Source organism: Saccoglossus kowalevskii, chromosome 22, assembly GCF_978046115.1.
Source record: "Saccoglossus kowalevskii chromosome 22, keSacKowa6.1, whole genome shotgun sequence".
In the NCBI taxonomy this organism is placed as follows: domain Eukaryota; kingdom Metazoa; phylum Hemichordata; class Enteropneusta; family Harrimaniidae; genus Saccoglossus; species Saccoglossus kowalevskii.
The window spans coordinates 17,462,849-17,479,457 of NC_140662.1; the positions used below are offsets into that span (position 1 = coordinate 17,462,849).

At 39.5% G+C, this 16,609-nt stretch overlaps 1 protein-coding gene across 1 annotated transcript; it reads right to left on the reverse strand.

Annotated features, from left to right (window-relative positions):
- Positions 1-36: 36 nt before the first annotated feature.
- Positions 37-12,336, reverse strand: LOC146729072 (uncharacterized). Its single transcript, XM_085495796.1, has 10 exons — positions 12,287-12,336; positions 11,616-11,648; positions 11,300-11,344; positions 11,094-11,156; positions 10,938-10,982; positions 10,774-10,836; positions 10,632-10,676; positions 10,335-10,574; positions 10,163-10,256; positions 37-134 (listed from the first exon to the last, which is right to left on the reverse strand). Exons 1-10 carry the CDS (start codon positions 12,334-12,336, stop codon positions 111-113), a joined length of 702 nt encoding a protein of 233 aa, XP_085351922.1. The 3' UTR covers positions 37-110.
- Between the last annotated feature and the right edge of the window lie 4,273 nt (positions 12,337-16,609).

A 16,609-nucleotide genomic window follows, 5' to 3' on the forward strand; every position in this document is an offset into this window, starting at 1 on the left:
TTGAAAATACATACATTGAAATACATACATTTTCAAATGCGGTTAAGTATTCGATTATAATAAAAAACGAGAAAAACGAGTAACATCGAAGAGTCAATACACACTTTTTTCTAATCAGAATCAGAATCGCTCATCTGTGATGAAAAGAAAAAAAGAGAAATAATATGAAATCGATAGTTACATAAAGAGGGTACAAGTTATATATACATGTGGAATTTCAAAAGTATAAGTCATCTAGTAAAACTGTGTGGGAAAAAATATTTGTCATAAATAGGGAGGTTGAGTCCGGTTACGTTTTCGATATATCTGTTCACATAAATGTCATTCAAATGTCTATCATGCGTAAAAGAGTCGGCTACGGACTTCATAGGTTCCCCTTGACATCTGCGCAGCAAGTAATACAGGACGTATTGACCACACACTGTAGAGAACGGAGCTTGTAGTATTTGATGATTGTAGATCCATGTACAAACGTTTTTATCGAGAAATCTCTTAAATTCCACGTAATAAGGTTGACATCCGTACGAGTCAAAATATTCTCCGCGGTAGGGATCCTTTAGATAAAAAGCCACCCAATGTGTCCCACCTCCGCTACTGTCATCGGTGTTTGATACGAATGCTGCAGGATACTCCAACACTTTTGCCTTAGGCAGTTGATCTCTAGCATAAACGCCGAAGAACACATTTCTAGTGTATGGATTAGTCGACAGAATACGATTCAGTTGATTCGTGTCCATCGCAGCTAGAAATCGATCAATACGTTTCTGTCTCTGTCAATCTCGATAATGTTGTCGTATTCAGCATAAATCAAAACAGACACAGTCTCAGTCAATGCTTGTCTGAACTGAATCTCAAGACCAATCTTTCCTTCTTGTATCAAATTGAGGTGATAATCACTGGCCGATTCATCGGGAGTGAGGTCAAATGCGAAGATTGTGTACCCTTCGGGATATTCGTCTCGAGTGATGCCGTTGCCTTGGTCTTGACCCATTTTATTTGTACCGGTAAATAGACTGTAATAAGCCATGATGCAACTTCTACCACCACCTGCTGTGAAGTCCGTCTTCAATGGCTTTGCCGGAACTTGCTCACCTCTAACATTGAGAACCAGTGATGTGATACCGTAATTCTGGAAGTTGAATGGATTTGTTTCGTAGGATCCGTTGAAAGACGTATTAGAAACCAGACACAGGATGATCCTTTTGGGCAGCTGACCGAGGAAGATCAAATCTTTGTTTAATGACATTGTACCAGCCGGGATGGAAGCGATTTTCATAACGCATCGATCGATGGGGTATTTTGCAGTACCCTGTTTCAACGCTTCAACGTGTCCCAGTTGTACGCTGGGGCTCAACTTGACTTTTCTCACTAGGAGGGTAGCATCGGTGATGACTACTTTGAATGCTGGATTTTCGGTTGAACTGATCAAGCAGAACTGATTTTTACTTCGATGTAATTTCAGTCTAACTTCCACCCCATTGAGTAAATACTTTGGTTGAAAAAATATGTCTCCGTGTATTCGTCCGATCTTGTCGACCGTCTTACTGAGCGATGTTTATGCGTATCGACGTTTGAGTCCCATGTTAGCATCACCATCATCAGCTCTCGGGTTTGCGACATTCATTTTTCCAGCAGTGTCCTTCTCAAATATTGCAGCACCAATCTGCGTTGATTTGGCGTCCCCTCCATAATTCAATAGCGTTTCGATCATGGCTCTGTAAGAATAAGTAGGAGATGCGTCCGAAATCTGCTTTCCATTCAGGTACACATCGATTTGATTGAAGAGGGAATGCAACCACAAGTTTGCAGGCCCTACAGTGGCGTCCGCAGCCAAATTACTTCCGTTGGCATTCGTGATTTTAGCCTTGATGTGCAAAAGCGTAGAACCAATATCGATGTAGTCACTTCCGGCCGAAGGTATTACGAATTCGATCGGACCATCGGCTATATTCGTGAGTGGGTTTACCTCTTCATAACTTCCTTTTTCAATACTTGTCTGTGTCGGAGGAATAGTAAAGAGATCGAGTTCCGTCTTTGCACATTCGCAGGAGTGTTCGTGTACAAAAGCCATGATGTTCAGTCGAATATATCCTGAGATCTTCTCCTCTTCTTAGCCTTGGAAGAAATGACACGTCTCGTTGTTGTCTTCTTCCTTTTGATGCTGCGTCCTCGTCCTGTTTGAGAGGGTCTTCCAAATAAATTGCTCAATACCGAAGAAGTAATTTGACGACCTGCAGTCTTTGCTCTACTCGAAGCCGCTTTTTTAAAGTTTTTCCCTTGTACAACGTCACCTAGAATACCCAAACCGGCATCGAGCGCTGGTTTTGCCACTGCTTTCAGACCCTGTGTTAACAGAGGTGCGGCCGATCTCGCCAATCCAGAAAACATACTTCCGATTCCATATCCACGTTGCAGTCTTGCGCCAGAAAATACAGATCCCCGTCCAATCTGATTCATGTAGTAATTTCTATAAACCCCCACGTGGGGGGTGTAAGGTCGATGTCTGTTCATTTCCTTTTCTTCACACTAGCGAAGGACGAGCTTTGCGAAAACTCAGCGTCACGATCACACGCCCACGTTGAAATGGCACCTTCTCCCCTGTATCAGACCTTATATCAATCTCCACAGTCTCGAATGTTGACGTTCGAATTGGGAGAAAGTATGGTTTGTTGTAAGTGTGATTGACGCTATCACCGTGGGTTCCTTCAATGTTGACTATTCTCAAGAGAGGTACGGAAACATCACCGACCATTTGGTGTTCGACTATATTGCAATACACGTAGAGAGAATACAAACTTCTAACATCAGCAAGGTAGGGACTAGTGCGTCTTTCGTTTGTAATTGTTGTATTTGTGGGAAATCCTAACAGTTCGGCCAATCCCCCCATCAAGATTACACGAGCTCCTTCTTCGACCGCAATGGTCACTCTCCTAGACCTCGAATTATATGTCATCAGTATTTCATCTGGCAGACCTTTTTCTCGAATCGCGTCTAAAATCATTTCGATCGAGTTGTAGTAGCCCGGATTCAATTTCACTTCTCCGTGATCTCTCAGACTGGGTGAGGCATCGTAAAAGATCCTATTTTCACCATGTACAACATTGTACCATGAATTTGGGTAGTGGATGTCGGCCAACGCTACTTCCCAATTGCCATCTAACGAAACCGTTCTCGGTAGTTTGACAGTGTATTTTGTCAACGTGTTGTTCGGGAACACATCAAGCGAGGTATTACTAGGGAGCGTCAAAAAGAAATCCTGCCCCGACATGATGATCTTTGAAATGAATCAGGTCATCGTGTGAAAAGGTATTTATAAATGTTCCAAGTCTCTGATCCAAGAATTAAACGAATCGTCATACCCACGCCACTTAACGAAATATTCCACACGGCCTTTACGTTTTCTCTTGCACAGTACTTTCTCCACAATGTACAATGCATCATCGTCCTTTACTATTTTCTGAAGTTCTTCTTCGTAGAAAGTACCTTCCAACATTTCACCGTTGTAATCTGAAATTTTGTAAACAGGTGGTTGCGTATTGAGGCGTCCAACAATCGTGAATACCTCTTCGGTCCAATTGGGCAAGTATCCTTTCTTGAAAACGTGTTTGGTTTTACTGATTCTGACTCTGTCACCGAGTTTATAAATCTTCTTCCACCCCTTTTTCTCTGTGCTTAAATCACCATACAATACGTCTCTGACCTTTTTCTGGTTTGCATAGGTAACAAGTGAGGGTTTGGTATTTATACTTCTGTGATGAGTATTGTTGTAAGAACATACCATGTCGTCTAATACAGGCAGATAAGTCAACGTGTTGTTCTTCGTGAAATATCTGAAAATTTTTCCCTTGATGGTTCTGTTATATCTCTCCACAACGCTGGCTTTAGTCTCATTGCCTGTAGTGAAGAACTTAATGTCTTCGCTCTTGAGGTAGTTCTGAAAAAGTCTGTTGGTGAATTCAGTTCCTCTGTCCGTGTGCAAAACGTCGGGGCGACGCCCCTTCTTAAGTATTTTCCGAAATGCCTCGACCAAACTCCCCCCTCTCTTGTCTTTCAGAGGTACGACGAAAGCATATTTCGAAAAAACGTCGATACACGTCAATAAGAACTTGTATCCTCTGTTGTATCTGGATATCGAGGAGAGATCGCATAGATCGGCCTCCCACTGCTCGTCCACTTGGAAAACCACTACCCTCCTTCTTTTAAAGGACCGTCTGGAGGGTTTGTGCAGAGTGTATGTATCCTGTTTACTCAACCACTTCTTCACGTCCGACTTGGTTATCTTTTTTCCTCTTTTTGTTTTTTTTACGGCAGCGTAAAGGGAATTCAAACCCCCGTAACTTCCAGGACTTTGGACATCGTAAAACAGTTCGTCTAGGACGGTGTCCATCTTCTTCGTCATTGTTTACGGGTGTGGTTATTTCACACGCGCAGAGGCAGTGGATACGTTCGATAAACGAAAGCAAAGCAGGACAGCGTGGATCCATCATGACCGACTGAACCAAAGTGAGATCTAGCGGTTGCGAAGAGGTTCTATTTAATACGTCACCCACGTGTGTCGAGGATGAATGGGAGTGGAAACCACATGGGGTCCACGTCTCTTCGGAACTCTCCCCTTGAGTGTGTTGGTATGCATGTAAGACCACCGATCAGTATTGCCAACTAGGTCTTGAGGTACATTTGACATTTTCATAACTTCGGCAAATTCTCTCCAACCTGTGGGGGTGAAATTCTTCCTTTTACGCAAGAAATCATTGACTAAATCGATGATGTGCGTGCCTGGCACGGATTGTCCATCAATGATTAATTCACCATTTTCACCCCAGTCGACCCGTTGGTTCTGTTTAACTTTCTGTAGTAGAAGCTTCGCTTTTCTCTGCATGCTCTTGGGAACACTTTGTAAGACTTCGGATGTAATTTGATCTGGTACACCGTCTTTGTCGGGTTGATATTCCCGTTCGGCTACAGGGACAGCACTGGGTAATTGCTGCGTAACGGAGATTGGAATCGGTTCGTTTTTCTTCTCCCGCAACAACAAGTACTTGCGCAGAACTTGTTGGTACAGTTTGACTTTTTCATCTTCAGGCAATTCTTCCATTTGCGTTATGTCATTCATGTCTCTATCCAGCGAAGTCAATGATTTCACCACAGGTCTCGTCATTTGAGCATTCTGGCTTTGAATGGTAGATAATAGCTCAGCAGGGACTAAAGCCATCTTCTTCACGGATTCCATCTATTTAAGACCGAGTAAAGGTGGGAGTATGCTCGAAATTAAGGGAGCGATTAAGGCGGTTAGGAAACCCCCTTTCTGAACCAGAATTTTTTTCTTTTTCTTGACTGAAGTTTTCTTATTGGACAGTACTCGGAGATGTTTCACGTACAACGCCAATTTTCGTTTCTGACTAGGTGATAGCTGGACGTTCCCTTTCAACACATTGAGCGAGCATTCGCACAGACACTGTATCAAGTCACTAGAGACTCCATCAATAATCCCCTTTTGTTGTTTCGAGTTGGCCTTGTGCAATACAGAGAGAAAATCAGCGTTCTTTCGCATGCGGGATGACATGGTGAAATGACTGACGATGAAAGACTGTCTTTTTTTTTATACCTTTCTCACGTACACTATCGTTACCTGAGATGAAAGTATGTTCGTTCGAATGCGTATTTCGTCAGGGGTGTCTGGCATCAGATCCACGAGGAGGTAACCGTGAGGTTCTTGGGTGGCATCGGTGAATGCCTCCTGAAGAAACTTAATGTTTCCGGGGTACATTTGCCTAGCCAGAACGTTGACTTGTGATGCGTCCCTTGGATTTTTAAACAGGAAAATGTAGTGCGTGTTGAGACTGATGGTTCTCGATTGTCTGCCCTGATGAAAGAGATTTTGCAAAATCAGTATCACGGATAAATTTCGATGGTGAGATCCCTTCGTGAAGAACTGGGCGATTTGTTTATCGTTACCCGTTTCTGTCATCAGATCATCTATCACCAACAAGTTTCTTTTAGACGGCTCAATTATTCTACCAATATCTGGAGGTATCCCTTCGATAAAGCGAATTTGAGGCACTGTCTTCATCATTTCCAAATAGGCTGGCTGAAACTCGCCGTAGCACCAATAGATAACGTCTGGTGGTGGAGATATGACGCTGTCACATTGTTCTAATATCTGTTTGACTAAAAACGTCTTTCCAGACTGTGTAGGACCGCACACAAGAGAGGTAAATGGGTGTTTCAATCTTGCATCCATGACGATATAATAGAACCTCGCTCGTTATCGCGTCTCTTTTTACGTTCTTCAATGTACTTTTTCAACATCCAGTTCAAAACAAAATAAGGTAGTGTGCATAAGCCAGAATAGATGAGTGATAGAACCATGTCCGATTTGGTAGAATCCATGTCAATGTGATTGTTCAAAGTTCAAATGGATGAATGGAGTAAACGATGATCTCGCTTTTATTTATATATTTTTTGTTTTGTTTTTAGAAACCGTATGGGAGGGTACAGTAATCGTCTTGTATCACCCGTTTGTCATACACTAAACTGTATGTTTTAACTTCTTCTCTATTGAATATTCTATCTCCCTTGCGCGTTATTTTTCGGGGGTCTTTGACATGTAGAGGGCCGCTTGTTCTCCGAACGAGTCGATTCATGGAGTCAAAATTAATTTCCAGTTGATTTCTGTAATTGAGGGTGAACCCTCTCACTTTACACACTGTTTGGTTCCCACTTTTGTCCGGTTTGTGTAATCGGTATGCGTAATTCTTCGGTCCTCCCGATACGAAATGTGTGATGTAATTATCCACTGGAGTTATTTCTCTCGTCAAATCTCCGAGATAATCACCTGTTGGTGGATCCCATTCTCCAGCTCGGTGGATGTAAATGATAGAATCTGTGTCAAAGTACAAGACTCTACTACCTAATTTCTCCAGAACACTGTAGAGTTTAAGTCGAGCATAGCTTGTCGTCATGGCAGCCAGTACAACGTTCGTATTGGGTGCATCGGTAATGTAGTCTTCTTTATCGCAGTGCTGGACAAGAACCATTTCGTCAGAGACAAAAGAAAGATCTGTGACATTCTTTGTACTATCCATCAACATTTCCAACAGTTTGGCGGACGTTTCTACATATGTGCTCTGTCCAAAGTTTGATCTCTGTCCCAGCTTTCCCCAGAATGAGTTGAGGTTTAGCTTGGCAAGAGCTCTGAGGCCTGGATTTGGGGTTATCTTGCTTCTATCCAAGACGATACCTTCTCTTTCGTGGTATCTTTGGATGTACATGGTTCGGTCTTCAACGGTGTGACACCACTCGGGATAACCAGAAGACTCTTGTTTAATTTTCAGAAACATGTTGATGTACTCTGTGAACAACCCTCCTTCTCCAGTCTCGGGGTTGTAGGTTGCCGACTCATCGTAATGCCAAACTTCATATACCTTGGTGATGTGATACCCTACTTCTTCAGCCTTTTTCAATTCCGGAGTGCACCAAACACCCGTCAGTTGACGTTCATTGACACTGTGGTGACATTTGTCTTGATTCATGGTTTCCGCGCATTTGGAACAGAGTGGGAACATCAGTTTGTTGTTCACCCTGAAAGGTAGAACTGGTATATACAATTTCCTCGGAGGTAAAACATCGCACTTGATAATACCGAAATAGTCCGTGGGTTTGACGATAAAGTCTTTAGTTACGACTGTTGGGTGGCCAACTGGATATCGCGAGGTCTTATTGATGTATGGGTAGAGGCTGCAAAAGTCAACATATTCTATCTTTTCGCCTTCCTTGATCTCGTAATACAGACGCAGAGCATTAGTACGACCGCCGAGAAAAGCCTCTCTGCCTCTGATAGGATTTGAGATATCTAAGTTTCCGACAAACCTCTCGACTTTGTGATTGTTCTTCATCAGGTTTTTGAAATCACATTCCCACATGGTGACTAGCGAGTATCCTTTCGATTTCAACCACTCTTCCCTCGCCAGTAGCCTTTCATAGAGGGATGTCATACTGAGTTCATTCTTGCGATTTGTTTCATTTCTTCTGGGAAAACACTTTGGGCACCCATGGAAGTAACAACCGTAGTACTCATACAAGGTTTCGGTAGAAGCATCATATCCGTCTATGTGATAAGGTCCGATTTTCATCTCTCTTCTGGAATTACGAACATGTTGAATACGCGTATTATTGACGTGTGCCTCGTATTCCATCCACCTTATAGCATCTGCGGATTGATTCTGGGCGCTGAGATAACCTTTCTCAGGCACAACACCGATTGTATCAGGAGTCAGGAAATTCTTTCGAAATATGACGTTGCACACGGAGGCGATCGTGATGCAACAGCTGAAAGGGTCAACTTCGGTGAGATCCATCATCATTGATCTAAATGCCAAACAACACTCTTCGAGTATGCGTACGTCACTCCGACAGTACTTGAGCAGTTCTTTACGTAAATCATAAACAGAGTTCTTTTCTACTTCTCCATTGTACCATGTGTAGAATTTCTTTCTAACCTCCTCCTTCATACCATCTGGGTCAAAATAACGATCCTCGGGTATCGGTCCTCTGTAACTGTCTCCAGCGGTTCTCGGAAACAGGTGGGGAAAAAAGCCTTTGTGTAACTCGTCTATGCCAAAGGTCTTAGGAAGTTTAGATAGAGCCATGGGCAGGAAATTCAAGCTATCAATGAATTTGATATCTGCACGACGGATGTATAGTTGCATGACTTTTGAACCATTCATGATGACTTCGGGTAGTATATTGTGATCATGACAGTATTTCAGAATCATAATTCCATCATATCCCTTTGAATTATGTGCGATGAAAATCATTCCATTATGCTCTTTTTCTAATGCCCACTCGCAGAAATCTTCCAAGGTACGTGAACCATTGAACACTTTCTCCGTATTCGGTGGAATTCTCGCTACGCACAGATCTGGAATATGAGTGCAATGTTCGTCGGTCGTGCATTCAAAATCGTAAAAGACGTAGTTACCATGGCTGTCTGAGTCATCTTCCTCCTCAAATTCTTCCATCGATTCGTCAGATTCTTGGTTCTTTTTTCTATCGGTGAGTGGTTGAATGTAACACAGGTGGTCGTACGTCTGAAAAGACTTGCAGGTTTTGCAGTAAACTTCGTTACATTTGTGAGACCCATCACGATATTTGAGGAGTTTGTGACATTTTTCGCAACGTTGAACTGACTGGCAGAGAGTTTTTACCCCATTAACCGACTTTTGATGCCGTTCGAAACATTCTTCGTTCTTGAAAAATCTGTGACAATTTCCGCATTTTTGCCATCGTGTAACCACACAGTCCCTTTGATTTCCACAACTCAAACACCCCGTCGGACACATGTGATCATAACGGTGAGAATAAGACTTGTCACACCTAGTGCAATAGTACTTCTTTCCTAGAAAACCTGTCATTTTTGTGATGACGTTGTAGTGTTTATCTTTTAGAAACAAATATATGTCTTTTGAACCTTCTGCGGCATCGCCCACAAAGATGATGGAGTCAAAATGATCGTGCGACAATACGTGTATTCTGAAATTCGGTAACACGTTCTGGAATTTTTTAATCTCTTCGATACCACATGGTCCCTGTTCGACTCTGGCTTTCCGTAAAAGTTCTCTAGCTTGAACGGATTGCATAGAGTAGTTTGCCGTTTTTTCCTCTTCATGGTACTCCACATCGATGGTGGATTTTCGTCTTTTGTTGCGTGTGCCATGGCGACCACGATCGCTCTAGCGCAACACATCTGGTCATCGGAAACGATTTCAATGACAGATTTGGAATTTTTCAACCTGTCTGCGATCTTCGTATCAAACTGTCGCTTCCTCCCACGTGTTTTGCCGGCACCAAGGGGCATTTCAACAGATACCGTCCTGATGGTGATGTTTTCCTCGAGGGATATATCTTGGTAAGATTGTAGAATCCTCTCCACTTTGGACATCACCTTGTCGACATTCATGTCCTCCACCGGTATAAATGGTAGCCAAATTTCGTTGTTCAAGTTGGGTACGTTTATGGAAATGCGAATTTGGTCACGTCCGTCAAGGTCAGAGGTGATCAGTTCGAGCAGTTGATGAAAGGTAGCGTGTAATACGTTATGAACTTCATCGAACGTATTAGCATTTGGATGCGAAACTTTTACAACCCAATCTGTTCCACTCACCTTAAACTTTTTGACAAAACGTTTTCTCTTACTGACAAGATTGAAATTAATCTTGTCGGTGATATTCTCGTCACTATCATCCGTGTCAGTATCACTGTAATAAAATTCAAAATAAATAAATAAATAAATAAATAAATAAATAAATAAATAAATAAATAAATAAATAACATACCTTACATGGTTTTTACCACCTCCACGTTGATAACTCGAGGTAGATGGTCTGTTAACAGATCCTATTGGACTCGGTGTGTTCATTTCTCCATATATAGAGTACAGGCTTTTCTTACAGGACTTGGGTGTTGCAAACCCAGTACTTGTAGAGCTTACATGTGAACTGCTACCAGATTTAATTAGAAATTTCAACTTCTGATTGAAATCCGGTGTAGCTATACTACTGGCTGGAGACCATGAACTATTGAAAAATACAACATCGTATTTTGTAAATAAATAAATAAATAAATAAACTTACGAAACACTATCTTTCGTAGGTGATTGCTGAGGTGTTTCGTCTTCACTGAAAAATAAGTTATATTATTTTTATTATTCATATTGTTTACCATATCTTCACATGCATATCGAACGAATTCTATGTATAGTATTCGAATACACACCTGTTTATAATAATACATTCATGCTCTAGGTCTGACGAAGTTTGAGGTTGTGTAAAATTCTCCCTGTAGAGAAAGTTAAAAACATGTTTTATTTTTCCCTCACATAAAATTTTCAAACGCAAATAAATAAATAAATAAATAAATAAATAAATAAATAAACTTACGAAACATTATCTTTCGTAGGTGATTGCTCAACTGTGTCGTCTTCACTAAAAAATAAATGTTATATTATTTGTATTATTCGTATTCATATTCATATTGTTTACTATATCTTCACATGCATATCGAATGAATTCTATGTATAGTGTTCAAATACACACCTGCTTATAATAATACATTCATGTTCTAGGTCTGACGAAGTTTGAGATTGTGTAAAATTCTCCCTGTAGATGAAGTTAAAAACATGTTTTATTTTTCCCTCACATAAAATTTTCAAAATGCTCATAAATAAATAAATAAAATAAAAATAAATAAATAAATAAATAAATAAATAAATAAATAAATAAAATAAATAAATAAAACTTACGAAACATTATCTTTCGTAGGTGATTGCTCAACTGTGTCGTCTTCACTGAAAAAATAAATGTTATATTATTTTATTATTCATATTCATATTCATATTGTTTACTATATCTTCACATGCATATCGAACGAATTCTATGTATAATGTTCAAATACACACCTGCTTATAATAATACATTCATGTTCTAGGTCTGACCAAGTTTGAGATTGTGTAAAATTCTCCCTGTAGATGAAGTTAAAAACATGTTTTATTTTTCCCTCACATAAAATTTTCAAAATGCTCATAAATAAATAAATAAATAAATAAATAAATAAGTTACCCATCATCTGAATTGTCATATTCTACCATATGTCTGAAAAAATGAAAACAGCACCAACTTAAGTCCAGTTCAAAAACATACTCACATATACAAAAAACAAAAAGATATAACCTAGTGAGCATTGGGAATATTGGCATGGATTTGAGTTAGTGTAGCGACCTACATAACAGAAAACAACACCAACTTAAGTCCAGTTCAAAAAAACGTACTCACACATACAAAAAACAAAAGATATAGCCTAGTGAGCGTTGGAATATCGTCGTAGTCTTAAGTTAGTGTAGCGACCTACATAACAAACTAAGGTCATGTCTAGTGAAAAGACACCCTAAGTAATTTAGAAAAATGCAACTCCACACATAATAATTGTTTAAAGCTGAGGGGTACGCTCGGTAATTGAGTTCAAGCAATGACTCGATTCAAAAAAATGATTTTTTTGTGAATGAGAGATATGACATCAATTGAAAACATTGTAGTATTCCTTTTCTGTAAACAAATCTCCATTATTATACATTCTGACTACTTAGACTTACATATTTGAGATGTGTTTTGACATTTCTCACTGTCTATGTGGCAAAATTTTTTCCCAGTGATTTAAACTGATAGTTTTTCAAAACAAAACATTGACTAGTGTTTGAAAACGTGAAAACAAAAATAAAAAATGAATCGATTACCTTTTAAAAGTGGAATCCGCTTGATCCAATTCTAGAGCCCGCTTGGACATCGTGTTGGAAGTTAGGTGTCGTAGAGCGTAAATGTCTTCGTATAACACGGAAGTTTAATCAACTCTTTTGGCATTCATATTTCATCATCATAGTCGGCTGTGATATTTTACGGTGTCTTTGATGTCTGTTTTGGCAGTCGGTTGTGATATTTTACGGTGTCTTTGATGTCTGTTTTGGCTTGATACAATTGTATCAGGACACCAGTTGTACGCATTCATCGTTCAACACAAGAGCAAGTGCTTCCGAGGAATGTGTGGGAAATACAAATTAGGTTACCAGCCCCCCTTACCAGTAGTGAATGTCTACCTACATTATCACCGAGATTAATGTCTCAAGGAATGTTGTATCTGTGGGAAAATAAAAAAGATGATTCATTCTCAACATCTAAAAATATAATGCATTGTCCAATCAGCGAGCGAACATTAGAATTTGAAACACGTGTAGTCAGTGGATCACGTCATTTCTTCAGATAGTAGCCTTGGTTCAAGATGAATCCGCTAAACACGTATTTAGACGAGTTCGCTGGGTCTTTAGCACAAGACGTTGTGACTTCATCTCCAATCTATGAACAGGGCAACATGACGAGTCGTCCTAAGAAAGACGTTGTGACTTCATCTCCAATCTATGAACAGGGCAACATGACGAGTCGTCCTAAGAAACGCAGGGCTATTAATTTGGCTTCCGACGGCTCATCGCGTTCGACCGTTAATTCGCTAGCTACTACTACATCTGAGTCAATGCGTTCATCAACTGGTGAATGTTCTAAAAAGGTAGCACCTGACGTCAGTGCAATGGGTGCTAAATCCTCCACCATTGCCCCAAGAGGTGAGAATATCTTTACCCGATTGATTTGTTCGAGCAAATCCCTTTACGTAACGATTAACTCATTCCGTGGGAAACGTTATGTACATATTCGGGAATATTACAATGGGTACCCTACGAAGCGTGGGGTAGCATTAACAATGGAACAGTACAACAATTTCATTGAAATTTTACCCCAAATCAACAGTGTTATCAGGTACGTTTTTTTTTTGTTTTTTTTTACAAACAAATAACACATTAATCAATGATTTCTGTAAGCTGTCGTGAACACCTCACATCCATTGCTGTTATATCGATACGTTCAGAATGAAAAACACAAGTAGTCAGTCAATTCGTTAGTAACATTGCAATCAGATTTCCCACTATACTGTCATGATTTATATTTTCAGCCTAACGGTGGGCTGCCATGGCATCTACTGATAGGGGTTAAATGACGAGGTCAGTCAGTTTTGACAGTGGTTGCCATGACATCTACTGATAAAGGTTAATGACAAGGTCAGATGGCGAGCTAGTCAAAATTTAATGCTGTCTCGGGTGATTTTAACCATCAAATATACCTATCACAATACGTTTGAAACTGTTGATAGAGATATTTTTTTTTTCCACAGGAAACAGAAAACTAATGGATAAACTGATTTTATCTGTTCACAAGTCAGACACATCGTTCGCTCCAATTGTCTAGGTTGTCAAATAGACCATCCTTCACAAACACGACACGCTTGTTTATCTTATGGATTCTGTGATAAAGACAGCCAGGTTAGCCAAATTCACCAATACATCGTCAAAGCTTTGCGCGATATTGATATCCGTAAAATTGCCACTTGTTACGATGCCTTTCAACGCATTCACCCAGAACTGGTCGGAAAATATTCTAGACAGTATAATCGTGTGTTATTCCAACTTTATAAATCGAGCCCTGAATTATGCATACCGTCTTGTAAAATCATGTTATCAACACGCGAAATGGATTCCCAACTCTTTGACATCATACAGCAACATATATAGAATAAAACATGTCATTCATACTTTAGCAGTTATTCTCTATAGTACAGTGAAATGTAGGAAACTTGAGGAGTTTTCTGTTGACCTCTAACCCTATTCCATTTTATTTCAACCTAGTTTTGCAATTATTTTTAAATGTCATGTATAACCATTTTTATTTACTCAGTGTGAATACTTTACTGCGTTTTGAAAATGTATTTCAATTTTCTTTTTTAAAAAAAAAAAAAAATGTCAATTTTTAGTGAAATGTAGAGACTTGGGAGTTTTCTGTTGACCCTAACCCTATTCCATTTATTTCAACCTAGTTTTGCTATTATTTTTAAATGTCATGTATAACCATTTTTATTTACTCAGTGTGAATACTTTACTGCGTTTTGAAAATGTATTTCAACTTTCTTTTTTAAAAAAATGTCAATTTTTTAGTGAAATGTAGAAACTTGGGAGTTTTCTGTTGACCCTAACCCTATTCCATTTATTTCAACCTAGTTTTGCAATATTTGTTTAAATGTCATGTATAACCATTTTTTATTTACTCAGTGTGAATACTTTACTGTGTTTGAAAATGTATACTGTATGTATTTCAAACTCATTCTTATATTACTTCTAATAATATCATACTTATATTACTCAGTGTGAATACTTAACAGTGTTTGAAAAATGTATTCTATTTCAATTTACGATTAATTACTTCAAAACAACAAAACAAAAAAAACAAAATATATATTTAATGTAACTGATCTTACTAGTTTTTTGTCATCTAATAATATCATTCTTATATTACTCAGTGTGAATACTTAACAGCATTTGAAAATGTATACCATTTCAATTTATGATTAATTACTTCAAAAACAAAACACAAAACAAATAAACAAAAAATATATGTAATGTAACTGATCTTACTAGTTTTTTGTCAAAAATGTATACCCTATGTATTTCAACTATTTTAAAATGTCATGTTTTTAATGCTAATATTCTTCTTTTGTGTAATAAACGTTAGTTTCTAAAATGACGTGTATTTATTTGTGTGTGAGTGCCCTCTGTCGTTCGTTTTGAAAAATTCATGATGATAACGCCACATTTTACGACGTCATCACCCCCAATATGACGTCACCGTCCCATCCAAATATGACGTCATGAACAGCGCCCTCATAAGATGACGTCACATTTTATGACGTCTTCACCCATCCAAATATGACGTCATAAACAGCGCCCTCATAATTTATTCACATATTCCCATTGTGACGTCATCTGGCGACACTATAGGTCATAATTTATTCACATATTCCCATTGTGACGTCATCCTGGCGACACTATAGGTACGACCGTGAGGGCGCTGTTCATGGGATGACGTCATTACGATGACGTCATATTGGGATAGGATGACGTCATCCCATCCAAATATGACGTCAAATCACGGGATGACGTCATCCTATCCCAATATGACGTCATCGTAATGACGTCATCCCATGAACAGCGCCCTCATGGTCGTACCTATAGTGTCGCCTAAACTACTTGAGTGTTTGCTCCTTGTAGTCCAGCATTGAAAAATACAAAAAAGTAGAATTTTAGGTTTCAAAGCAAAAAAAGGTGTACAGCATCCTTAAGTCAATGTCAATATTTTCTCATGATGAACTTCTAGTATATCATATTCATGGTTGTGACATGCGGAATTAGCTGCACAAACTGCTGCATGGAGATTGTCTTGATCAGTACGGGACTAAATGGTTCGTTGGCCTGTTCGATATCTGTTACCAGAAAAACATTAAGGTGCAAGTCACAGAGTGCTGATGCTGTGATAATGTGAGCAGTCAGGGCACGCTTCATGTGATTGCCATCAATTATCTGACGTGTAGTTGTTGAACCATACAAACATGCATCATCAAGACCACTGTCTTCAATAGATGCGCCCAGGGCTCGTAAAGCTGTCATCACTGTATGAAGCTCGCCAATGCGGAATACTAGATGGTCTATTGCTCCCGATGAATGCATCTGTAATTTCACTGCTTTCTCATACAACTGCAGATCAAATGTTATCACTGTCTTGCTACCTTCTCCCATTATCACTGTTGTGATCTTTTGTGCCTGCTTGAGAATGGTGAGAATTGTACCCCATTCATGTGCAGGTGCATTCAGTAATGGCAACATTGGTTAACTGGCATACTGATGAAGTTACTACTGAATTATATGCAGCCCATGTAGGTATGTATTGTTTGCTATCTGTATCTAATCGAATGAAGGACTGGCCAACTGACCTTGAGAAATCATCATTTGCTGCATCTTCTGTTATTTCCAATGCATCATACTTGCCACATGGCGGAAGGTAGTCAATCATTGACCTACTTCGCATTTGTTGGTGAACTGAGACACCTGTTCCAACCTGTATTGGGTATTCTCGTTGATGGCAGAATGTCTCATCTGGAGATTCGGGTTGATATAGAAGCTGTCGAT